Here is a 26,397-nt window from a genome sequence, read left to right on the forward strand (position 1 = left end):
GACCCCAGACCTGACCCCAAATCCAAACCCGACCCCAAACTTGACCCCAAATCCAAACCAAACCCCGAACTTGACCCCCAAACACAGTCCTGACCCCAAATCTGGCCACAGTCCTGGCCCCACACTCAAATTTAAATTAGATTCCAAACCCAGACACAAGACCAGCCCTGACCCCAACCCCAATCCCATTCCCAGCACTCACCTCCCACTGGTGAGGAGAGGATCCCCTTCACCCGGAGATCCAGGGAATCCAGGGACACCTCCATGTACTCCATGCTGTTCTCCTGGCCAGGGCCCTCCCTGCTGCCCAGTGAGGGTTTGTAGGTCTCAGCACCTGGATGGGAACAGGGGATGTGCACAGACCCCACAGGCAGAGGCACCCCGAGCCAGGCTGGGGATCCCTGTGGGATCCACGAGCACAGAGCCCATGAATGTGCCAACACCACATGGTCTGGGCACTGAGCCCCCACCTCCAGCCAGGCAGGGAACAAGAGAAGGGAATAAACGAGATGAGTTCCACCTCTGCAAGAGCACAAGGAAGGGATGAAGCGGGGCTTGAGCCCGGCCCCAAACCTGCTGCCCTACAGGGCTCGGGTCCACGCTGGCCAGGCAGAGCCAGCTGCACCTCAGGAGGAGGATGAGACAGGTGACACCCAGGTTAGGGGCAGGGGAAACAAAAAAGCCAAGTTCTGCCTCTAAGTGAACAGAGGGAAGAGATTGTGGGAGGGTCTGGGAGGGAACTGAGAGCATCTTCACTCCCTTGGCTCCACTTTCTCTCCTGTTTGCTTCTGCCTGGCCTACAGAGTCTGGGTACCCTTTCAGAGCAGCTCCCAGCTTCACTCAAGGGGCAGAAAACCAGTCTGCATCTGAAATGCAGAATTAGGTATTTGCTGTGATCAAGGGTCCCCATGGTGTCCTGGGAGGAAGAGGAGGGAGCCAGGTGAGTGACAGAGCCCAGGCACAGAGCAGGGGCTGAAAAATGGTCAATTCACTCAGAAGTACCAAAAAGCTGCTGGTACAAATACGACATTTTTCCATTGAACTAGCAAACCCAGAAGAATAAAAATGAAAGCCTTTGGTGGCAGTGGATGTATGAAACCTTAGCAATGAGGCTGAAGACAGCACCCACATTTGAGATGGGCCTGAGGCAGCTCCTTCCAAACATCATGGTCATTCCACAAGGAGCAAAGCCAACCTGCACGAGCATCCACACAATGGAGAACCATTCCAGGGTGGTTCTTCCTTTCCCTTCTGCATCTAAACGTGCTCCCCTGAGCTCATGGGACAGGAGTCCACGTGGACACATGTCACAGGATCCCAGACTGGTTTGGGTTGGAAGGGACCTCAAAGCTCATCCCATTCCAGCCCAGCCATGGCAGGGACACCTCCCACCATCCCAGGGTGATCCAGCCCTGTCCAGCCTGGCCTTGGGCACTGCCAGGGATCCAGGGGCAGCCCCAGCTGCTCTGGGCACCCTGTGCCAGGGCCTGCTCACCCTGCCAGGGAACAATTCCTCCTGTATAGATAACATCAACCTCCCATCTTTCAGTCTGAAGCCATTCCCCCTTGTCCTCCATCTCCCCACAAAAAATTCCTCTTCCTCCAAAAGGCCACACTAAACCTTTTTTTTTGTATACCCTAAAATGAAGGGGTTTGTGAACAAAACAGAATTCCTCCAGCATTCCAAGGACAAAGCCCAGTGTTCTGCTGCCACAGTGACACCAGCAGCTCCTGCCAGGGAGGGAAAAGTTCACCCAGGCTCATCACACAGCCTCCTCGGGAAGGAAGAGCGAGCCCTGCAGGCCTCAGGTCCATCCCCCTGCAGCTGGAGGCTCACTGGGGTGGAATTAACAAAACCCATTAATTACCTAGCACACCGCCTTGTTTCTTTTTATTCCTCCGCCTCCTCTTGCGGGTGGGTTTCAGCCATGGACTGTCCGTCTTCCCTTTCCTCTTCAGCAGCTTCTTCTTGACGCTGGACTCGGAGCTCTGAGGAGGCAGAGAGGCCACGTGCACGTCAGGCATGGTGGCACCAGGCTCCCTCTGTGGAACAGCCCTCAGCCAGCTCGGGTTGTGTGAGGAGAGCCAGGGGTTTGAAACCAAGGGGTGCTAAGATGCCTTTATAGCACTGAAAAGGAAACTCAGGCACACGTGTGGGTGGATTTCCTGTCAGTTCAGCAGGCCAGGCTGCACTTTCTCTTCCACGGAGGCCCCACGCTCATGAGAGGCACTGCAAGCTGGCAGGAGCGTTCAGACTTCCAGCTTCTCCCAAAAAATAATTGTAGGATCACAGAATATCCTGAGCTGGAAGGGACCCAACGAAGATCACCAGCTCCCGGTGCTGCACAAACACCTCTCGCCCTGTGCCTCAGAGGGTTGTCCCAACGCTTCTTGAACTCTGGCAGTTGGGTTTTTTAACTAAAATATTCGTATTTCTCCACAAAAAAAAATACCCATTTTGCATTTGAAGAGCCACCTGGCAGGGCTGGAGTGAACCCAGGGGAACTGAACTCCACAGCAGCAGAGCAGCCCCCTCCCTGAGCCAGGCACAGCGCAGCACAGACCAATCATGCAGCAAACACTCAGCCACACGTATGAATCTCAACAGACTTTGGGTTTTGGTTTAAAAAAATTCAGTTGTCTGGGGTGGGGTTTCCAAATCAACATCAGAACAGGAATCAGGCACCCCAACCCTGCCAGGGTTTAACGCATCAATCATAAAATTCATGTTCAGACTGAAACTGCCGGCTCCTGATGCTTATCCAGCTGCCAGCAAAGCCTTGGAAAAACCTCCTGGTAGCACCACCAGCAGCTGGATCAGGCCCTACCTCCACGGGCAGCTGTGCCAGGCCCTGCTCTCCCAGTGAGGGGACACGTGGAGCTGAGCCCTGGCTCTCCAGGCTGCCCCAAAACCCCCAAGTGTGGGCTCAGCCTTTTCCCCAGCCCCACAGCCCCTGCTCCTCCCCGGCTCCTGAGCTGTCAGAGAAGGGGAACAAAACCCTAAAGAGCTTCAGTGAGTCACTTGGTGTGTTTGGGGTGCATGATTCTACCTCCAGCTCAAAACATCAAGAATTTTCTCAAGGTGATTGAAGAGTTGGGGTGCCTTAAATGCTGGCTCCCCAACTTGAGGGGCTGAGGAAAGACAGTTTCTAAGGAAAGGGGAGGGAGGAGGACAGAGACAATCAATGAACAATTTAAATTAAAAACTCATCGGTTTCTCTTCACCAACCATCTGAAAATAAAAAGTAGAAATCCCCAGCAGCTGCTGGAAGTCTTGACCTGGTGCTGTAGGACCAAGGTTCCAGGGAGTGTCTGTCTGTCTGTCTGTCTGTCTGAGTGCTACCTGTCTCCCTGGTGGGAGCTGCACATCAGTGGATTTAGGCTGTGGGCTGGGCCAGTGGACCTGGGAACAACCCCACCCCAGCAGAACTTCAGCCTCCTGCCCCGTGCCAACTGCACATCTGAGGAACTCAAGCACCCTTAAACACCTCTGCTAACACTCAAATGATTAAAAGCAGTCAACACCTTGTTGAAAACAACAAAAGCCCATTAGTTAGCATCAGAAAGCAATTAATTGTGCCACGGATCAGGGTTAAGCACCTTGTGGAAAACAATACTCGGTGTGTGGGAGGTTTCAGAGAATGAGTTTTGTCAAGGAGACTTTGAAACTGCACAGCTTTGGCTTTGCTCTATCTCTCTCTTCTGGCAGCAGTGCAAAGGGGAAAAATTATTATCAACAGGCCACGGGCTGAAAAACACATTTAGCAGCCCAGCTTACCAAGTCAGACTCGTCTCCATCCTCCTCCTCCTCCCCAGATTCTACAGACTCCTGCTCCTCCTCAGACTCGCCGTCATCCATCTGCAGCCACCATTTACCCAAGAACAGAATGGGTCAGTCAGGTTGGGGATCCCAAAACAGCATCCCTCACCACCCTGGGCATCCCAAAACAGCATCCCCCCAATCCTGGGGATCCCAAAACAGCATCCCCCACCACCCTGGGGATCCCAAAACAGCATCCCCCACCATCCTGGGCATCCCAAAACAGAGCATCCCCCACCATCCTGGGGACCCCAAAACAGCATCCCCCACCATCCTGGGGATCCCAAAACAGAGCATCCCCCACCATCCTGGGGATCCCAAAACAGAGCATCCCCCACCACCCTGCTGTGCCCCACACACATCAGAGCACCCCCAGCCCCAAGCTGCACATGCACTGAGCTCAGTGAGTTCCAATCACATCATGTAACATCTGTGGGGATGGTAGAGGGAGAAAAAGAAAAATTCTACTCCAGAATAAAGTTTTCTGACTAAATTTCAACTTCTTTGATAATCTCAAACCAGCCTCATGCCTGTACTGTGTATCAAAATTTGGGGAGAAAAAGCACAAGAAGATTATTTTAGTGCTTTCCCAAGCAGGATTGGGAAGATCTCTCCTATTGGTTCAGGGAATCCCAGAACTACACATGGGGGAGCTCTGCAGAGTGGATCCCAGAATTGTGTAGGGCTGGAACTGGAGGAGGTGGGGAGACCCCCACAGGTACAAGGGGAAGCAGGAAATGTTCACCAAAGAGCCTCTCTGCCATTGCTGATCCTTCTGTCATCTTGCAGGTGAACAAAAACCCTAGGAATTGCTTCAGTGCTATCCCTGATAGCCCAGCAGAGTCCCTCAGGACACAGGAATCCTGCTCAGGGCACAGGAATCCTGCTCAGGGCACAGGAATCCTGCTCAGGGCACAGGAATCCTGCTCAGGGCACAGGAATCCTGCTCAGGGCACAGGAATCACCTTCCTGGCGTTGTCTGCGTCGGACGCGCTGTCCTTGGAGGTCCTGTTGTCATCCCCAGGGAACACGGCTGCCTGATCTGCTCCATGATCATCCTCCTCTTCCAGCTCATCTGAGTCCTCCTCTTCAGAGTCCACATCCAGGCTTTCCCCGTTCACGTGAGGGCTGCCATCCCCCAGCTCCTTGTCACTCTGCAAGTCCCCCAAGCACACAGGACACAAAGACAACATCAGTTCCTGGGACACAGCAGCTGCATCCGTGCCAGATTCTCCTCTAAAGCTGGTTCTGTGTCCCTCCAGAGCTCCTGCCATGTGTCACCTCACCCTGTTGGACCCCGGGGACCACAGGGAGTCACTCCAGACTCAGGTGGTTGCATGTTAGGGAGGAGAAGCCCATTCCAACACGGAGGGGCAGCTCCACCAGGGATGCAGGAAGGTTTCTAGGGAATGGAAAGGGAAATTACACATCATATTGGGATTTTCATATCACTCCTTGAAATCCTAGCACTGTTCTCCTTGAATTCTAAGACCAAAAATTCAGGGCACAGGTGGCAGCAAAAGCAGAATTAAATCAGGAGTGAGTCCATATCTAAACTTTTATAAGTAACCTCATGTTTTTCTGTACAGCCTCAAGCAGCAGCACGAGACCTTGAGGACCAAAACAAAAAGGAGAATGCCTGAAATCTCTCCAGTTGTCCAGCTGCACAGAAGGGGAACATTCATTGGAAAAAGTTCATTTTGGAGCTGGTATCTGAACAGGCAGCCTGGAGCAGTCTGCACCAGGAAGATGCTGCCTGAGGGAAGATGGACACTCAGAAGGGAAGATGTTGATCCCTGCACCTCCACATGGGCTTGGTGTCCAAAAAAAGGGACAAGTAAGTGACAACAAACATGTGCAGTGGGCTCAGCGCTGCCCTTACCTTGGCACCCACAGAGGAATGAGTTATGCTCTTAAACATCTCTATCATTGTTCTCTGTTTTAACACTTTGGTCTTTTTCTTGGGAACCAGGCTATAGGTTCCCATTCTCCGCTTTTTCTTCCGAGATACTGCAGCAGCTGGAAAAGAGAAGCAGAAGGAACCCAAAGTTTGCTCAGGAATGAGAAGAAGGGATAGAGACATGGGGCTGCACTGGAGAGGGACTTTGGACAAGGCCTGGAGGGGCAGGACCCAGGGAATGGCTCCCAGTGCCAGAGGACAGGGCTGGATGGGATCTTGGGCAGGGATTGTTCCCTGGCAGGGTGGGCAGGCCCTGGCACAGGGTGCCCAGAGCAGCTGGGGCTGCCCCTGGATCCCTGGCAGTGCCCAAGGCCAGGCTGGACAGGGCTGGGAGCTCCTGGGATGGTGGGAGGTGTCCCTGCCATGGCTGGGGTGGGATCTGAAAGGTCCCTTCCAACCCAGACCTTCTGTGATTCTATGAAATCACATCTGAGGGCACAACCTGAGCAAACTTCCCACTCCAACTGATTTATTTTCAAGTCAAGCAGAAGATGACACACACAGATGTGCAGGCACACAAACTCTGCCAGGGCTGCAGAGCTTCCCAAACCCTGAGTGCCCTCTGCACACTCCTTCTGGCCCCTCCATCAGCACACACAGCATCAAATCCTTAAATTATCCTGCATTTGGCAGCTGCTGATGTTGTTGGAGGCTGAATGGAATCCAATTGCTCAAATTGAGACTGCAAGGCCAACAATACCGACTGACAATGGAAGCAATCTGACAATAACCAAAGAACACACAGGGAAAAGGCACCTTACATAAAGAGCTGTTTGTCATTTAACCTCATTTCACACCTACTATGGAAGTCTGTTTGATTCCTTTCACTCCTTTGATTGGGTCTTAATTTGTTAAGTCTCCCTCTTGGCCTTCTAATCAAACCAGACATCACAGCTCCCTGCCTGCTGCTGTCTTTGCTGACTGCACAGCAGAAGGATGCTTGGTGCAGGCTCTTTCAGGAACAGCCAGCTTCAGCACCACTGTTATTGTTTGCACTTGCACAGCCTGTTCCTTGAAAACATTTCTTTTGTCTTCCATGTAATGAAATTTCACCAGAATTTATGAAGAGACCACTAAAAAATTCTGTGAACCCAATTAATTTTATTTATAAGGCTGTAATTCTTGGTAAGCAGCTGTGGAGATATTCAAAGCCCTACAGAACTGACAGAAACCTCTTCAGAACATCCCAGAGGAAAAAAGGGATCAAAGTGTCTCCTCTAAGAAAAGCCTTTAGCACAGGCAGGGAAGGGAAACCTGAGTGGCAAAAAGGTACTGCCAGAGGTTTTAATCCTTGTTAATCTCCTCATCTCCCTCTCAGCACAGGTTTGGGAGGTGGGAGCTGCTCAGGATTCCAACATTCCAACCCTCCCCTTTTCACCTGTCTGCGACTTGGTGGTGGCCACATAGCTCTGGTTCTGAGGTAGTGACTGGTGAAGGCCCGGGAGAGAGGGCAAAGACAACGGCTTCACAAAGTCCAGCATGTTCTCAAACTCCTTCTCCTTGGATTCCTTCTGATCTCTGATGTCTCTCCCGTCTTTGGGGTCTTTACTTGCATGCTGGAAAAACAAAAGGCAGTTAAATTGAGTTTCTGCATTGAGTAATTAAAAAAAAAATTAGGATATTTATTTAATTGCTTTCCCTCGACCAAAATCACTTTCAGCTGAAGGCAGGACCACGTTCCCAGCAGGAGCACACAGCCCCTCCTCCAGCACGTCAGGGGCTTTGCCCAAACCCCAGCCTGGCTGAGGTGAGCCCCCCTGGGCTGAAGGCTGTGCAGGTGACCTCGCAGGGGTCATGACAAGGAGCAGACCCTGTTCACACAGCTCTGGGTGGCCCTGGAGAGGAGGAACCAACTCAACCAAAGCACCTATTCCCTGGAACACACCCCCAGCACGCTCAGCAAGGCTCCTGCTGAGCAGTTTTAGAGGACAGGCAGCAGAGGAAAGGGATTTTTTTCCTTTTGGACACCATTTGGCACCACTGAGCCTCAGCAAAGGCTCCCCCCTCTAGCCCAGCACACAACAAACACAGCCCAAGCAGCTTTCTTGGCATTGAGGTGCACCTACAGAGAGATGTCCAAGATTCCCTTAACCCACGTATTCCCACTCCAGCTGCTGCTGTTCCAAGCCCCAGGCAGGCTCCAGGCTCCCACTGCAAACCAAGGGATTTTGTAGCTGTTCCTGGAGTCCCTCCCAGGCAGCACAGCCACTCACCCCTGCTCTGATCTGAGCTTGTACCAAATCCTGCACCTCTGGCTAGGAAAAAAGAGTTCCTACAGCTCCACAGAGAATCACTGAGGTTGGACAAGACCTTTAAGGTCACCAAGTCCAACCATTAACCCAGTCCACCACTCAGCCATGTCCCTGAGCGTCATTTCTCAGCTTTTGATGTCACCTCAATGTTTTCCTCCTCTAATTTAGGAAACAATCCCCTTCCTGAGCATCTAACTCCATTTTATGTACCCTAAAAGCCTCAGACAGAGAGGTCCAGACTGTGTTTGCATTTCCTTTTTCCATCTGTGTTTATTCTTTAAACACTCATGGCTTGGTTTAATGGTGCTTTTATTCCTGTGCCTTTTGTGTCAAGTGTGGCAAAGGGAAGCCAAGGTCAGGGCAAGGCCCCTTAGCCCAGTTCACTGAAACATTTTCCTGTTAGAGCCCAGCAAGGAGGTACCTGGTGAGAAAAGGAAACACATGGAGGAACATGAAACAAAGCCCCAGCTTGTCCTTCTCTCCCACAGTGTCAACAGACACCGGGTGAAAGCTGCCTCTGCTGTGACATTTTACACTGGATTTGCCCTCTGATTTATCCCACTGCATCCAGCTGTACAGCAGGCAGGTCTGGCAGCAAAACAAGAGCACGAGCAGCAGAACACAAGGAAAGGATGGGAGAATTAGGATTCTTCAGCCTGGAAAAGAGAAGGCTCTGGGGAGATCCCCATTGTGGCCTTCCAGTGCCTGAAGGAGCGACAAGAGAGACAGAGACTCTTCACAAGGGCACAGAGTGCCAGGAATGGCTTCACACTGGAAAAGAGTAGGGCTGGATGGGATCTTGGGCAGGGATTGTTCCCTGGCAGGGTGGGCAGGCCCTGGCACAGGGTGCCCAGAGCAGCTGGGGCTGCCCCTGGATCCCTGGCAGTGCCCAAGGCCAGGCTGGACAGGGCTGGGAGCTCCTGGGATGGTGGGAGGTGTCCCTGCCATGGCTGGGGTGGGATGGGATGAGATTTAAGTTCCTTCCCAACCCAAACTTTCCACAATTCTAAGGTTTAAGCACTGCTCCACTCACAGGAAAACTCTTCTTAAGGGATTTGAGAAGCAACAGCCGAAAAACCCAGCCAGAAAGAGGAAGCCAGGCGGAAGCAAGGCCGGAATAAAAAGCAGGAAGCAATAAAAGCACTCAGGTTCAGCCAGACACCCCCAGCCACTGCTCTCCAGCAATGTGACCTTGGGAACAAACCAGGAACAGCCTGATTCCCCTAATTAGGCTGTGCCACGTGTGTGGTGCTGGCAGAGCCAGGCCCAGCAAAGCTCTAATGATAATCAGAAATGACCCACAGCAAAAGGCCAAAGTGCCAATGATTCCTGCATCAAGCCCATAACTTATGGCTCAATTGCCACAGCTTTTCTAAAAGGGCAGCAAGTCTTGGATTAACGATGTCAAAGACGACAAATCCACCACAGCCTTTGATATGTTGTTCCAATGCTTAATTGCTCTCACTGTCAAATAATTAAATGCATTATGGCTTTTGCAACTAAATTAAAAAGCCCTGTCTCATCAGAACCTCACACTCCCAGGAGATCCTTATGGACTATGACCAACTTCTTTCTTTTAAAACTTTCTTTTCAATAATTTTAATAGAATGAGCAAATTGAGTGGCCATAGGATCATTTTCTGGACCTTGGATCACTCCTGGGTCTGCTCCCAGTTGTTCTAGCCCTTAAAAAATGCACGTCAGGAGTGCAGGGCACAGCATGCCAAGAATAGTCTCAAAAATACTATTTATACCTCTTAAAAGTCCTGAGTTTATAGATCTAAAGGTTAACAGTAACTCTTGGTTACACAATTATTCTGAGAATTCCCAAGTCCCCTGAAATATCCAGTGCTTTCCATTTCTAACTTAAATTTAGAAAAAATGAGCTTGGGACAGGCAGATCTGACACAAGTGTAAATAAGGGCTGCATTTTGTGTCCTTTAACTACAGGTTTTTGCAACTGGTCTCTGATAAAAGTTGCTGTTACACCCAAACACCAGGAATTAACACTCAGGCCATGCCAGACTGCTTGGAAGAATGCAATCCAATTTTTAAGTTGAAAAGTATTATTATTAAAGTATTAGCTCGGGGTTTTTCTCTCCCTCTGTAATTACAACACAGAAATAAATTTAAAATCTTCAACAGGCTGCACAACAACTGCTAAAAGTGACTTTTCCATGGCAATTCTGCTGAAAGTTTTTTTAAAATCAAATTAAGTCTTGTGAGATAAAGATTTACTTGGAGGCATATGCAGCAATGGTAAAAAAAACCACCAAGAATTCCCAGAAATTCTCCTGTGCATAAAAATATTACATCTAAGGATTGCAATGAAAAGGATCAGCACAAATTTTAAAGTCAGTTTTCTCACCGCCTTTCCTTGTTCTCAGCTACACAGAACAGTTACATCATTGCTGATCTTATTAAATAGGTTTTAAATCAGAGTTTGAGAGAACGACTGAGAGCAGCACCCCATGCAAAGGAAACTCCAGGATGCAGTTTGAGCTCCCTGTGGGCCACTGGAGGCCAAAAAAAGGGCTACAAATGAGAGAGAAAAAGAAACTGCAACACCAACATCTTCATTTCTTGCAGCTTCTCATGTGGTTTAAAAGCTCTGGGATCAGGTATTTAACAGAAATGCTACTTAAAACCAACATAAGCAAAGTATCTCCTGCTCCAAGCTCTTCCTCCCTGCCCACACTGTCTCCTCTCAGTTCAACTGGCACCTGGCACTTTGGGGACACACTGTGAATCAGGCCAAAACACTCATTTAAAGGATTTTTGCACTATTTGCTGACCCAGTCCTCTGCACAGCATAAAGAAAACATCACCAGAGACACACACCCCAAACTGCAGCCTCGTGGTCACCAAGGAAAGGAAACACAACTTGGGATTCCCAGTTCATCCATCCACTCCTCCTGCCACCAAAGGTAACTCTGGGATGCCCTCACTACCTTTATCACCCTTTATCCCTTATGTTTTACTGAAGTTAAGCTCAGAAACTGTGGTTCCCAAGCAGGAGGAGCCTTCTCCAAGCACAGGACACACATTCAGACACACACCTGCCTTTCAGTCTGCTGCCTGGCCCTGGAAACTTTTGGGTTCTTAACAGGGCTGTGAAATGGATTAGAAGTGAAAGAAAGATTCTTCCAAAAGGGGAATGCTTGTGTTCCTGCTCTATTCAGGAGGGGAGCAGAAATGATGCTGTCAACAACTCTTCTGAGGTCTCTGTTCAAAAACCACCTTAACATGCGACAACATCAATTAAAATTGTCACCTGTTTCAGATTCAGCTTCGATCCCAATTCAGGAAGCAACTCCTAAACAGAGAAAAAGCTGGTTAAATTGGTGAGAAAATTCTCTTCTCCCTTTCAGAGACCAATTCACATGTGCAGGAAAAGGTTACCAAGGTCCCCTGACAGCTATTGGATTACAGAAAACAATTTTTTGGCCCCAGTGGGTTTCTGCAGGAGCCAGGGGAAAACAAATGTTCACACTTTGCAGGCAGCAAAATACCTTCCTCCTCTCCTCCTCCTCCTGGGCAGAACCAAGTTTAACCAAGAAAACAACTCTTATTTTTTAGTGCCCTAAAAAATATTAGCCAAGCAAATTACTGTGTCCTGTAACATCAGCTCCTGGGTGATTTCCACAATTTATTTCCCAGGATACAGCACCTGATTTCATGGAGGTTTTGAAGGGGATAAGGTGTGAAGGTTGGTGCAGGAAAAGCTCCTGAGCTGAGGAGCCTCCTCTAAGCAGCTCAACAAAGGAATAATGGGGATAGAAAAATGACAACTAGCAAGGACTCTGCTGCTCCAAAGAAAACAGCATGTAAATTCCAGAGACAACGGGGGAAAATGAGATAGCAATTATCAGGAAGGCTGAACACAACAGATGTTTTATTGTCTTGCAGAACTGAGATCAAATCTTGGGTTCCCATTCAGCTGCAGAGACCATGGGAACAGCCTCTTCTCACCACCCTTCCTGGGAATGTTGCTTCTCTCCCTATTTTAAGCCCAAGACAAATGGCCAGAGGAGCTGAGGACAGGCTTTGTTCTTTCTAGAGTAGCCCAACAAGTGCAGGCTTTGGTTTTTTTGAAGCTGCTTTTGTCGTGTGAGCAAAAGAAGGATCACCACCATCATCCCAGTGAGCTCCCAAATACCACACACCACTTCCCAGAGACAAACCTTGAAGCCCAAGGGGTTGAATATAAATATTCCTCTGATGTAACATAAAATATGAATGAGGAAAACACTCCCTCCCAAGCTAGGAGTCACCTTTTAGGAGGGAATTGCCTCTTTCAATTTCTCAGCCCCACAGGATCTCTCTCTGTGTTAAATTCCACAAGGGCCTGGGGGTTTGCCCGGCTGAATTCCAGTTCACAACTGGGAGCTGGAGGCAGTTTGGGCTGCAAAGCCTTCCCTGGGTAAGAGACATCCTGGTGGGAGAGTGATGGCAGCTGGGCTTCCCTGTGCGAGCCAGGAAACACAGCCAGGGTGGGAGCAGAGAATTCCAAAGCAGGGAAAGGCAGAGGGGAAATGAGTGCTGAGGGGGCTGCCTGGAAACCCTGGCAGGCAGGTGTGGTTCTGCCCCCACAGGTTTTGATCTTGTTGTGCTCTTTGGACTCCCAGCTGCTTCCAGAGGCACAGGTGGTGCTGCAGCCAAGGGACCTTTCCCCACCTGGAGCTGGCAAGGTGCCTCTTTCCCCTTTTTTCTCTCTCTTTCCCCTTTTTTCTCTCTCTTTCCCCTTTTTTCTCTCTCTTTCCCCTTTTTTCTCTCTCTTTCCCATTTTTCTCTCTCTTTCCCCTTTTTTCTCTCTCTCTCTTTCCCCTTTTTTCTCTCTCTNTCTCTCTCTTTCCCCTTTTTTCTCTCTCTCTCTTTCCCCTTTTTTCTCTCTCTCTCTTTCCCCTTTTTTCTCTCTCTTTCCCATTTTTTCTCTCTCTTTCCCCTTTTTTCTCTCTCTTTCCCTGCTCCAGAGCACAGGGACCCACAGCTTTGAGCCCTTCCCACCTCACCACTGCTGTGCTGAGTGGGATCTCAGGGCCCCTTTGGATCTGCTGGATCACAGCACCAATGCATTCCACCGACCTTGACAGCGCTGCAGCAGCTTCCATGCATTTCTGGGAATGACTCCCATGGCTAATCCTTTCCTTGACCTAAAGGCCAGTCTCCCTCCACCCTCAGACACAGCACAATGAGAGGATCCAGCTCACTGTAGTCATATAAAGCATCACAGGGATGAAAACCAACTGCTGACAGTGGAGATCTGCCTGTTGCAGGATCTATTCCCTACCTCTGGCAAAGAACCAAAGAAAAAATAACCAAACTTGTCCCATGACAAAGAAAGGCCCATTTCTGTCCTCCCCACCATGAATGCACCAAATGACAGCTCCTTATGCCTCCAAAAAGAAAAAAATCAGGGCTCTGCTTTATGAAGTGATGGTAAATCCACCCCTAAGGATTGTGGAGAGAACATTTCCCAATGACATGGAGGGAAATCATCATCTGCTTTAACCCTGTAATGACTCCTGCAGCAATGCAATCAGGCTGCCTCACAGATCAGCTCCTTGACAGCTTCCAAGCTCAGGAGCAGCCTCAAGTTTACATTCTATGCTTAATTTCCTTTGGGTTGACCTTAGAAGAAATCTAATTTGTTTCACAAGCATCTCTGGATGCCAGCAGAGGCTGAGGAGCAACAAAGCCATGAGAGAGAGGCCATTTAGTGTCTCACACAGATCTGCTGGAGGAGGCAATTGATCAATTATATATTTAGAAACACACTGGGGATGGGAGCTGGTGGTGGCCATGTGACCATCAATTTTAACATCTCTGTCTGTAGAAAGAGAAAAAATTTTTAGTTTTTTTTATATATATATATATATATATAAAAAAACCCCTAATAAATATATAAATATAATAAATATGTAAAATATATAATAAATATTTAATATATACAATATTTAATATATATAATAAATAGTTCATATATATAATGTATATAATATATAAAATTATATATAATCTATTATAATATATATAATATATTATATATTATATTATATATTATATATTATATAAATATAGATTTAAATATAAATATATATTTATATAAATATAGATATAAATAGAGATATTAATATAAATATAAAATATAAATAAATAATATAAATAAAATATAAATATAAATATATATAGATATAGATATAAATATAAATATAAATATAAATATAAATATAACTATAAATATAACTATAAATATAAATATAACTATAAATATAAATATAAAATATAGATAAATAATATAAATAAAATATAGATATAGATATATAGATATAGATATAAATATATATTTATTTATTTATATAAATAAATAAAACTAAAATCCCAATAGACTCAGCAGGCAAGCTGTGAGCACCACGTGTTGCCAGGTATCCCTCACACCCCCAGAGAAAGCCAAGAGCAAGCCCAGCAGCAGCAGCAGCAGCTGGGCAGGTACATTACCAGGCTGGGGGTGGGTTTAGGCATTGTCTTCCGTGCTCGGTGGACCTTGACTTCAGCGTTAGCAGCGGGGGCTTTTTTAGCATCCATGTCCTTACTGCCCTCCCCGAGCTTGCTTGGCATGGTGGCTTGGAGCTGGGCAAAGGAACCCACAGTCCTGCCTTTGCCTGCCCCTCCAGGCAGCGTTTTTGCAGCGTGGCCAGTGAGAGAAGCAAAGCTGGTAGTCCTTAGAGGCTGCTCCTGTGCCATCTGCTTGGTTAGGATATATCCATTGCTCCCTGTGACAGAAGTCTGTGTGAAGTCATTTGCTTTCAGATGGTTTTGCTTCCCAGGCTCGCCGTCCCGCTCCGAAATGCCGTTTTCTGCTATCCTATTTAATTTAGTAGTAGAGTCCTGCTGGCTCACTTTCGTGTTGTCCTGAGTGTTTTTCGCTGGGTTTGGGTGGCCCCCACCCTCGCTGTGCTCACAGGAACCGTTGGTTTCGCCATCCACTGCCATTTTTGGTTCCCCCACTTGCTTTTCTGTAGCGCTTTCATCTGCAGCCATGGCATTAAACCCTGGGGGGAGAGGGAGGAAGAGATGAGAAAAGGGTCACAAGCAGTGTTGGAACTCCTGAGGAAAGGCACAGCTACTCAAGAGTGTAGGAGCAACCCTCTCCTCCAGCACCCTGCCTGATGGAAATCACAGAATCCCAGAATATTTAGGGTTGGGAAAGAGCAGAGATCATCCAACAGTGGATTAAACACCACCACATCAACTAAAGCACGGCTCTGTCAGGCTGTTCCCTCACCCACCTGCTCGGATCCTGGACCCTCACACGGTGACATTTGGAGCGGCTGGCACAGGTGACAGCAGGGCACTTCCTCCCACTTGCCTCAGCTGCAGATGTGGCCATCTATTCCCAATATTTTTCAAGGTAAATATTATCTCTGGCTTTTCCAATAACTGCATTTATTGGACCATATGTCAACACCTCACCTGGCAAACAGAACTCTGCCCCATCTTGCATCCGGATCTCTGGCAAAGCCCTTCCCAAAGCCAGTCTGACACAGAAAAGCTTTGCTGGTAGGGCTGTCCCAGTGAGCTGTTGTGGCACACAGACAGCCCAGCAGCCAAATGTCCACACCAGGGCTCTGCTGCCACAGGGAACATCACAAGGAAGAATTCCCTGGCCATCCCAGCTCTCCTGGGAATGTTGCTCAGTGGGAATTGGCTCTTTCAGCATTACAAAGCACAACAGGACCAGGATTCATGGTGTCATTTCAGAGGTAACAGCAGGAGTAAACACAGGAGTGAAGTGTGGTAAATGCATTTCTAGACTAAAATAATTCTGTGATTCAAATGCAGCAAGGTTTTTGCAGCCTGACAAAGCTCATGCACATATAAAACATTCCTTTTCCTTCCCTTCTAAACACTTCCCTGCTCCTCCATCAATGACTGTCCCATTTCAAATCCAAGCTGAAAAAAAAATCCAACTGTGTCATGTACTTGCAGGAAAGTTTTTGACATGACAACCCAGCAGCTCCCCAGGCAACCAGGAGTGATAACAATTCACTGGCACGCTCAGTGCAGTGATTACATCAACCTGCTGTTAGGGATTCCTTGGCTTGTTTTCCTTCCAGAGACCAGACAGTTATGAAAAGCAACACAAGAAGCACGGGGACAGCTCTGTCAGAGCAGGGGGGATTGATTCAAACCAGCTCCCATCAAAGCAATTTTCACCTACGGGATCCAAAGAGCCTGGAGTCACACTGGAGGAACAGCCAGAGCACTGGGTCTCAGCACCTCATTTCACAAACAGGCAAGGAAAACAACGCTCTGAATCGCAGAATCAAGGCTGGAAAAACACGTGGGCAGTGCTGAACTCACACCAGGATCTGTCCAGGAACATCTCAAAGACCTCCTGCAGCACCGACCCCTCCAGCCCCAGACTGCCCATCAATTCAGAGGGGGCAGTGCCTCTGATGCTCCTCATTTCCAGCTGAAAGCCACAGATGTTGGGCACAAAGCACCTCAACAGATGGATCTGGAAAGTCTCTCCAAACCCTGAGTGGTCACTCTGCCCTGGGGATCAGCTCTGGCCATTTTTCCTGATGAGACACTGCACTAAGAGATCCATTCCCCAAAAAAATCCAGGCAACCCAGCCTGGGATTGCCTCCCATGTGGGCTCTGCTGCCTGACAGCCTCCAGAGATCTCCAAAACATTCAAAAATTGCTCTCTGGAGCACACAGAGACACAAACCTCCCCTGTAGGAGCAGTGACTGCGGGTTCTCCAAGCAGGATTCAAAGTTATCACCTCCACCTGCTCCCTCTCCCACCACCCAGACCTCCCTGTGGCACAAGGGTTTGTTTTTGATAGCAAGAACTCTGGGAGAAGATCAAGTGCTCCTTTTCTCACTGTTTTATTTAACTATTTGAAGAGCTGTGGGCAGAGGGAGCCACAACTATGCCTTTATTTTTTTCAATTCTTGTTTCTCCTTCAGGGTCTTTAAAAGGCCATTTAGGCAATTATTGCAGCAAAGTCAGTGCCAGGGAAAAAAAAAAAGAAAAGCAACAAAAAAGAAGCTCTCTAACCACAGCTGGAGGTTTCTAGAGCTCAGCTTTAGGCACCTGGCTGAATGAAGCCTTCAATATTTGTTGATTTAAACACTGTGTTGTCCCACCAGAGCAGTCAAATAACTTCAGTGGCTGACTATGAGATAAACTGAATAAGCAGAGAGCAAGAGTTGCTCTACCTGCCATGAAAGCAACCAAAACAACGTGAATTAGAGCACTGCCCCAGGGAAAAAGTAACTGCATTACTCCAGAAAGCATCACGGGCTTTATGAAAAACCCATGAAGCTAAAATTAAAATCACACACACACACTTATTTCCCTTATTGTGAAATGCAATCTGATTGCCTGTGGAAGAGGCACCAGCCTTCCAAACCTGTGTGAGCAGCGATTTGATGGACAGAGATATGGAATTTCACAGCAGAGGCCACAAGGACTGAGAAGGAAGAGAACCCACATTTCCCTCCAGCCTCCAACAAGGCTGAGATGCTGCAAGCAGGATCTTCCCTTTCTTTGGGGTAAAACCCCCTCCATTCTCCCATTCTCCCTTCTGGCAGCACTACAACAAACCCAGGAAGAGTTTGGAACAGCATTTTCTTGTACACACTGAGCTCCTGCAAGCAGCACCACCCCACCATCCCCATTTCAAACTGAATTGCTGCTCCTGGGGAATCAGGTTATCTCAGGATAACCTGGTCAGGTTTTCCCAACCAAGACACCTGATCTGGTGACAGGAAAACAGGAATTGCCATCCCAGGTTCACCAAGGGCACCAGCACAGCACTGCTGAATAGGCACAACTCAACATATTTCACAGCCTTGCTGAACTCTGGCCCACAGACAGGGATGGGAACACAAACCAGAGCCAGCAGGAGCCTCACAATGACAATACTGAATCAAACAGCCCACAGAAGCTCTTCAACAGCTCCAGACACCTAAAGAAACACTTCTTCCTGATGTGACCTTTTCATCCCCCCACTTTTTCATTCCAAAAAAAAAAAAAGCTTCACTGAAAACCTGCTAAAATCCTCATTTCAAATACACCTCGTGGCAGTGAGCTCTCCCCTTGAAAATGCTGCTCAGCAGCTTTTCTGCTCCTGTGCTGCAAGTGCAAGGGAATTATAAAACTAAAATTGGCATTTCTCTAAAACTTTGTGACTTTACAGCATTCATCCCTTCTAAGTAGGCCAAAACGAGGTTTTCTCCACATTTAGTTTTCTCTCCAACTCGCTCACTGCTCTTTAATCTACACCCATCCTTCCTTTAATTAAAAAGAAATAAAAGGTAAGAAGTTCTGGCCTGCACCCATGAAGAAGCATTATTAATTAGAGGTATCTCAGCCTTTTCAAAGTTCCTTTAGGCATCCTCAATGCCAGATGCAGCAGGAAAAGCTTCTCCCATGGACCCCAACACTGCCTGAACGTCCATCTGAGCTTGGATTCACTTAAAACCCAGGTAACGTGCCCAAGAGACTTATTGGTGGTACTTGAAGTACCAAGTTGGCACAAACTTGAGTTCACTGCTCAGTGAAACAAAATAAGAAAAATACAGAAATGTTAGGAGGCCTTGTGCTCCAGGGCAAACTGCAGCCACCAGGTCTGAGGGGAAAGAGAGGGAAAAAGAAAAGAAATGGAAATATATTCTGCTACAAATGCACTACCATCTTATCTGGAAGCTTTACACACTTTTCTGAGCATCTTGGTGCTGAGGACTGGTGGAGGCAAGACACTCTCTGCCCATGGGATTTTCCATGAATTTCCAGAGCCCTCAGCACAGAACCCAAGTAGAGCCAAGAGGCTTCAGCTGCTGCAAGAGAAATGTTTAATCAAAGACAGGGCTTGAATGAACTTAGCTTAAATGAACTAAGCAAAGCCAGAGCTTAAAGGAAAAGCTCAGGATTTGGAAGTGCAAACCAAGAAGTGCACACAGCTGTATTTATACACACACACATCTCACAGATGTTCTACCTTAACCACTTTGCAGATCATCCTTAAAACACCACAGATCCCACAGCCTTTGATTCAATACCCAACTGTCCTGCTGGATAAAAGCAAGAAAAGCACCTGCTTTAATCTTTGTGTTACAGTTCCTGTCCCTCTTCCTCCTCTAACTCCAAGGAAAAGGAAATTTGCCAAGCAGAGGAGAGCCCAGATGCCATCAGGAGGATGAAGATGTTGCTCCAGACTAACCAGACCCAGCTCCTGCAGTCTCTCCTCATGTGAGAGATGCTCCAGACCCCTCATCACCTTTGTGGCCTCTGCTGGACCCTCTCCAGCAGCTCCTTGTCTTCCTTGAACCACAAAGTCCAGAACTGAACCCAAAACTCCGGATTTGGTTGAGTAGAAGGGAAGGATCATCTCCCCTCACCTGCTGACCACACCAAACCACCCTCCAGCATTCCCTTGGCCCTCCTAGCCCCCAGGACACAGCTTGAACATTAACAGTTAAACTGGCTCAACAGTTTAATGCTCAGAGCAGGTTAACAGCCTCCACAAAACTCCCTCATCCCTGTGCCATGGGATGGGGCCGTGGTGTCACAGCCCAGCTGTGCCCAAGGGATGCTCCTGCTCCAGGGCTGCACATCCCTCCTGGAGCAAGGCTCCCAAAGCCAGGGACTGCTTGGTGCACAGCTGGGTGAAGATGTAAAACCCTGAAGCATCACTTTGCTCTGCCTGGCCTCCTGCTGCCAGCCTCAGCAGGGCTCCCAGTGCCAAGTACCTGAGGAGAGCAGATTAGTCCTTCCCTCCTTTCAAGCTGCCATCCCTGCACCTGGGAATGGAAAGGCTGCAGCTGCTCAGTGGAAAGCAGCACTTCCTGTGCTCACAGCAGCTTCCTACCTGCAATAAGAGGGAGAAAAAAGGGGAAAAAAAAAGGCCCCTCCAGGAGTTTAACCCCCTGGCAGTCTCTGAAAGCAGGCTGAAGTTTATCTGAGAGCAGTGACTGTGCAGGTCTCACCCAGCACTGTGGCTCTTGTAAAGCCTTGGGTGAAGGCTCAGAAACACTGGAGCAAATCTTCATTCCCAACACCCACTCCTGCTCCTTTGTGCTGCTGCTTTACTGGAACTTTCCACCCCTGGGCTTGGGGAATCAGAAAAGGAGTGGTTTGCCTTGAAAGGTCAAGGGAGACGCAGAGCTGGGAGTGAAGCACATGAGGAGAGCTGAATTCACTTGCAATTCTTGCTAAGAAACCACTTTTTAATAGTTTCTCTCTGAGTCAGACTAAAGACAATACGGCCTAATAAAAGCTTTTTTCCACTCATCTCCCATCTCCCTGCCCCCTTCCCCACCCTGTCAAGGGGAAGTATGGCCCTAAGCTCACACCCACATGTAAAACTCAACTGGAACATTTCCCACTGACCACAAAACAGCCTCATCCACAGCTTTTTTCTATCCGTGTTGGGCAGTTTTACAATGGTGCGAGGCCACTCAGAGGCAGAGTGGAGCTATGGGATGTGCTAACACAGTTCCAGTGGGGACCTGACCTGCCCTGGGCATCAGCACCTTTCTGAGTCAGGGGGGAGTGAAAAGAGGAGAAAACAGAACAATTCACAGTGAACTTTTAGCCCAAACAACACCTTTAGTCAGCCTTTGGATGTGCAGCTTCAAGCCTCTGGAAGTTTAGATGCCAGGTTTAATATTGACAGGTGACCTGCCAGGGGGGTTTTCCAAAGGGAACACAATCCAGAGCAGGCTCCCATCAAACACACCCTCAGCAGCCCAAACTAAACCTGTGCTTGTGCCACTGACAAAGATATTCGACAGCACCACCCTCCTCACTAAAGGGAAATGACTGTTCAAGAACACTTGAAGAGACAGAGCTGAGATTTCAGGGTGCTTTTCCAGTCCACAGTTCCCAATTCAACCTCTGAGCCAGAAAACTGGGCTCAAAGAAACTGCTCCATGCCACCCTGCAAGTCTGCTGGAATGATTTCATGTTCATGCAACAGTCAAAAATGTGAATTCTGTGCCAGCACTAAACACTGTTATTAACAGGCTTTGGGGCTGTGAACAATGTTCTGGTGGTGATGATCCTCTGAGGATCCCAGCTGGGGAGCCAGGGGCAGCAGGGACAATGTCCCAGCACAGCAGCACACACACCATGGTCTGTGACACTCGTGGTGTGCCTGGGGAGGCACCTTCTGAACATTCCAGAAGAATGGAGACTCACATTTAGGAGCCTCCTTTCCCTGGGAACAGAGCTGGACAATAGACTGGAGTGGTTGGAATTTCAGCACCTTGTGAAGCCTCCTGTTCCTGCATGGGAGGGCTCTCAGCTTCCTTCTGACACAGCAATTGCTCCAAGTCAAAATCAGTCAAGAGGCACAGAAATGTCTCTTCCCACCCTCCTTTTGGATTTTTTTACCTCCACAGATCCTTAACATGGTAAGATCAACCAAGAGCTACACAAACAAGGTCTATAATCCTGAGCTAAGAAAGGCAAGGGATCAAACCGAGTTTCCCCAGAGCAACACAACCTCCCACTGGCACCTCTGACACCTCAGACTTTGTCTCCACTCTGCCCAGACCATAGGTCCCTATGCCACCACTGCTGGCAGCAGGATTCCTGTGCTCCCAGTTAATATCCAAGCACCTGACACAGCATTTGGTATTTCTGCCTGTTCTGAGCTTTACTTCCTAACTAGAGCAGCTTGACAAAACTTTTTCTTTGACAAAAAGAAAGAAAAAGCAATGCTGTACTCGCACACAACTGAATTAAGTCCAAAATCTTGCTTCTAGATAAGAGTAGGGATTTCAGTGGGGCCAGTCCAGTGCTTTCCTAATGCTCTATTATGGAAAGGAGAACAAAAATACACCAAATCCCTGAAGAGCTATGAGAAGTAACTAGTCCAGGAATAATAAAACCATGAAAGGAGGGAGTTGGGGGAAAGTTAAAGGGTGGTGGGGTTTTTTTCCCTAATCCCACTGACACATTTATTAAGCCCTCAGATTTGTGTGCATGTAACTCACAGACAATGCTGCAGGAAAAGACTTTGTCAATAGAACCTGTGCTGCAGTGAAAGCTGCAGAACCCACACAGGAGCCACGAGGTGTGGGGTGTGTGACCCCTCCAACCACCCTGCAGCCATTGGGGCTGCTCTGCAGCAACAGAGAAACCCACAGCAAAACAAAATGTCAACGTTCCTAGAGGGAGGAAAAGGTCAGTGTGGGGAGGGATCAGAGTTCAGCTAAAACCTGTCACACACACAGGAAGTTCAAAGTAACTCCTGGGCGCTTCACACCAAAGCAGAAGTGAAAATTAGATCTCCTTCTTCGGGGGAGTGGTGAGGGATGGACTGAAAAGCAAATCTGCATCTTCAGTGGAAGAGCCCTGCTGAGAATAACCACAGGAGAAGGGAGCCTGTGTTTGTGGGAGCACACCTGAGGTGCTGGGGGCACCGAGCACATCTCCAAGCCCCCGGTTTTGTCCCCATCACATGCCCACCTCATGAGCCAGCTCTGATCCTCAACCAGGGCAGGTGCTCACCTTCCTCTTTGTTGTTGGTGATGTCTTTCAGCAGCTCAGTCTTCATGCAGCCGTCTTTCCTTGGCTCTCCCTTACTCAGCACTGCTCGCTAGGGTGGGGGAGAAAAAACAGAAATATCAGGGTTGAGCTCAGTGCTGGGACACACGGTGCATTCAAAAGAAGAGACAATCATGGACACATCCTGTTTACAACACAGCCAAACCTCCCTCTGCAGAATGAAGGCTGCCAGGAAGCTGCCACCAAGGCACAGGTCACAGATAAAACACGGCAAGGCTGGCCCCAGTGACAGCCCGAGGAGCACAGGGGCTCCAGGCTGTGCCCAGGGCTGGCACCTCCCAGCTCTGGCTTGGAGGCAGCCAGACAGATCTTCCCAGTGCAACGTGCTTGGGAATCCAGCTGAGTCTGTCTGTGTGAAAGGCATCTCCAGGAGGTGACTCTGACCCCCCCCCCAAAAAACTTTTTAGGCTTTGGGTGGGGCAGGCAGATCTATCAGACTTCTCACTACAACTTCATTTATCAACATTTCCAGCCCGTGTCCTTCTGGTGGCTTGGTTGGGTTTTTTTGTAGCTCATTCAAATGAACATCCCAAAATGCAAACCATCAGTCAGCTACAGCTAACTCCTCATTCATAACATCCATGTTTATTAAAGTTAATGAGCTCTATTTTTAATTCTATAGAAAGCAATTTTTCTTTTCCCTCCTCTTTTTAAAAAGAAAAAAAATTATTCAAAAAGGGAACACCTGCTCATCTCTTCTGCCTTTCACATGCCTGGCATCATGTTGTTAGATCAGGTTTGCAGCCTTAATACCATCTCTTTTGCTTTCTATTTTGAAGCAGCAAAACCAAACAAAAAAAAAAAAAAAAAAAAAAAAAAAAAAAAAAAAAAAACCAAAAAAACCACCAAAACCAAAACACAACCAAAAAAACCCCAAAGCCCTACCAAAATAAACCAGAAGGAAAATGGTATTTGAAAGGAAATGAACTAGAAGGGGTCTTTGCCACAGCTGTGTTTAAGGAGAGAGCTGGTGTGGAGCAGAGATGGGGAGGTCGGTGCCGGGTTCAGCGCTGCCGGCACAAGAATAAGCCCAGGTCAAGCCAACTGTTGTAGGCCAGCACGGGGAGCAGATGGTGCCTGCAGCCATGCAAATCACAGGGTTTAAAGCACACTGGGTGATAAAGAAAGAAAAACAACCTGCCCACCTCCCTTAAAGCAAGTGAGGGGGATGAGACACGCGTGGAGCCCGGGGTGGCAGCTCCCAAACCTTCCCAGCAGCTCGCCCGTGCCCATGTGGCATTGTCCAGGGCTGCCAGGGGAGATGGGCTGGGGTGCTGCTGTCACCTGCTGTCACCCTGCCAGGCTGGTGAACTCAGAGATGCCCTGAGAGCAGCCCCCAGCTCCAGGCAGGGCTCACCCAGCCCCAGATCCCAGGAAAGCCTCCAGCACCTGCCAGGCCCGGAGCTAAGGGCACTTCAAGGATGGCTCCTGCAGCACAGGACAGAGGCTGTGGGTGCCTGCCTGTCCCTGCCTGTCCCCAGCCTGCCCCGAGCACAACCAGACACAAACACAGTCACATCTCAGGGCTCTCAGCACCAGGAACTTGTGCTCCGAGCACAGCACCTTCAAATCTCCAGTCACAGACTAAAAAGTGAGCATTGGGAAGCTCAGCTCAGCCCAGCCTGACACAGAACCCACCTTCAGCAGACACTGGCCAACAGCTTCCACTGAGAAATGATCATAAAATACAGCCCAAACATAGAGCAGCTGTTTGATTTATTTATTTGAGCCAGTAGTAATACATATCCTTGCTGCAAACATGAGCTTGTAAACCCTACCTCTCCTCTAGTCAGACCTCTTGTAAACTGGGAATAAACTCGGTTTTTCTCATGGATTATCCTGCTTGCAAGACTTGAGCAAAGAGAGCTCAGAGAGCTCGAGGGCACCCCTGGCTCCCACCAGAGCCAAGGGCACCCAGGCCCTCGCCACAGGCACCAGCAGCAAATAAAAGAGCCTCAGTCAGTCTAACAGGGACCAGTTTGTTTTCCCAACCTTTGTTGCAACAAGGAGAGGTCTTGATATTCCTGCTACTCCACTGACTCATACAAGACGCCCCAGGATTTCCAGGGGCCATTCTCAGCCATCTGAGCCTAAGTTTTTCTGTATTTTCTAAGCAGTATCCTCACTCCACACATCATCCAGGCTCTCCCTTCCACATGCTGCTCACCCATGAAGAAAAGCCACTGCAGGAAGCCTGGAGTCAATGAGAACTTGACCACCCTCCGTGCTCACCAGCAGCTCAGAGCTGCCTGCCCAGCTCTCCAAGCAGAATTCCCAACTCCAAGAGAGAAACCACCACTCTTTGTCCTTTGAGAGGACAAAAGCTGGGTGCCAAGGCAAGGCTGGCCGAGGTGGCATCTCACAGCTCTCCTGCTTCCTGCCTCAGAGACAAAGCCCTCGCTAGCAGAGGCGACAACGTCACAACTTCCCAACAGAAACTCGGCGTCGAGGTAGAAAATAAAATAATAATTAAAAATAAATAAAATAAAATAAAAAGCCAACTGTGAATTTTGAAGGATTTTGATCAGAAGGAAGCTACAGGAAAGACATCAAAGCCTCTTCCCCCCAGGCCAGCGCTCTCCCATCCTTGCTCCATCAGCGCCCAGCACCGAGGGGCACCCATGGGATACCCAGCACCATTCATTCCCACCCAGCTCCACCCAGCCAACTTAGCACCAACTTCACCGCAAGTGTCACTACCTCCAGCTTTTGTGTGTGTGTGTGTGAGTGTGTTGGGGTTATTTTTTTTGCCCTCCCCTCCCTTAAATCCAGATCAAACTTCCCTTTCTGCTCACCCTCCCCATGCCCCATCCGTCCGTTCCCGATTGGCAGGGAAATCCTATACCCACCCTCCCCGCCGAGAAATGTCTGCTCTTGCAGCAGTCCCAACAAAGCCAACTGCCAAGCACACGCTGCTTCACAATAAAAGTCTCACTCGCTCCATTTCTTTCTTTTTTTTCCTCCTTTCCCCCTTTCCCGCAGCCGTCTGCCTCCATTCCCTCGCCCACCCCAGACTGATTATTAACCATCCGTGGCTGGAGAACCTCCATAAAGAGCAAACACCAGCAGCCACGAAGAATTCTTACCCCCCCTTCCCTCCCCAAGCCTTCATGTTTAGGTTTCAAAGGGTAGAAAAAATTAGTGCATCTGAAGAAAGACTGATTGGGTCTTTGAAAGGGCTTTAAGAGCCATGAGGAGCAAAGCAGAGGAGTTACTGCTGGGTTAGTTTTTTCCTCTCTGTCTCTGTTTATAAGAAAACAAGCTTCCTGTCCTCCATGAGGTCTTTGGAGGGGATGGAAGACAGGTCAGACCGGCCAAGGAAAGGCTCTGCAGCATTTCCAAACAGATGATGGCTACAAACTAACAGTGGTGCCTTTAAAACAAACAAATAAAAAAACAACAACAACAAAAAAAAACCAACAAAAAACCCCACAAAAAATCAAAGAAAGCCCACCAAAAAAAAATGGAAAATAAAGAAGATAAAAAGAACAAAGCCAGGAAACACGGAAAGAGCTTTTGCAGCCTCCTCTCCTTGGCATTTTCATCAGCAATCCGGGTGCCCTTCGCAAAGGTCCAAACAGGTTTTATAGGCAAAGACAACACATGCACAGCAAAACTCCAACATATTGCAGCTTACCGAGCCCAAGGGACCAGAGTTACATCATGAGCCCGAGCTCTCTGCTCTCCCGGCAGCCCGGGAAGGAGCGCAGGCTGAGGTGCCAAGATGTCTACCTTCACCAGGGTCTTTTTTTTCCTCTTTCTTTTTTTTTTTTTT

General features: G+C 48.5%; 1 protein-coding gene across 10 annotated transcripts in view; it reads right to left on the reverse strand.

The window, feature by feature from the left end:
• Positions 1-26,397, reverse strand: part of EHMT1 (euchromatic histone lysine methyltransferase 1) — a 119,085-nt gene that overhangs the window by 31,371 nt on the left and 61,317 nt on the right. For 8 of the 10 annotated variants that reach the window (XM_033518330.1, XM_015644803.1, XM_015644807.3 and 5 more), the window contains 9 exons: positions 22,566-22,653; positions 14,530-15,083; positions 11,306-11,347; positions 7,159-7,336; positions 5,703-5,839; positions 4,786-4,974; positions 3,779-3,859; positions 1,869-1,989; positions 203-334 (listed from right to left, as the gene is read on the reverse strand). In XM_033518330.1, coding sequence (XP_033374221.1) covers positions 203-334; positions 1,869-1,989; positions 3,779-3,859; positions 4,786-4,974; positions 5,703-5,839; positions 7,159-7,336; positions 11,306-11,347; positions 14,530-15,083; positions 22,566-22,611 — 1,480 coding nt within the window. In that variant the 5' untranslated portion in view covers positions 22,612-22,653. Of the gene's footprint in view, positions 1-202; positions 335-1,868; positions 1,990-3,778; positions 3,860-4,785; positions 4,975-5,702; positions 5,840-7,158; positions 7,337-11,305; positions 11,348-14,529; positions 15,084-22,565; positions 22,654-26,397 lie in introns of those variants that run through there. The other 2 variants (XM_033518333.1, XM_033518331.1) reach the window with 1 other exon arrangement.

This window comes from Parus major, chromosome 17 (assembly GCF_001522545.3).
Source record: "Parus major isolate Abel chromosome 17, Parus_major1.1, whole genome shotgun sequence".
Taxonomy (NCBI): domain Eukaryota; kingdom Metazoa; phylum Chordata; class Aves; order Passeriformes; family Paridae; genus Parus; species Parus major.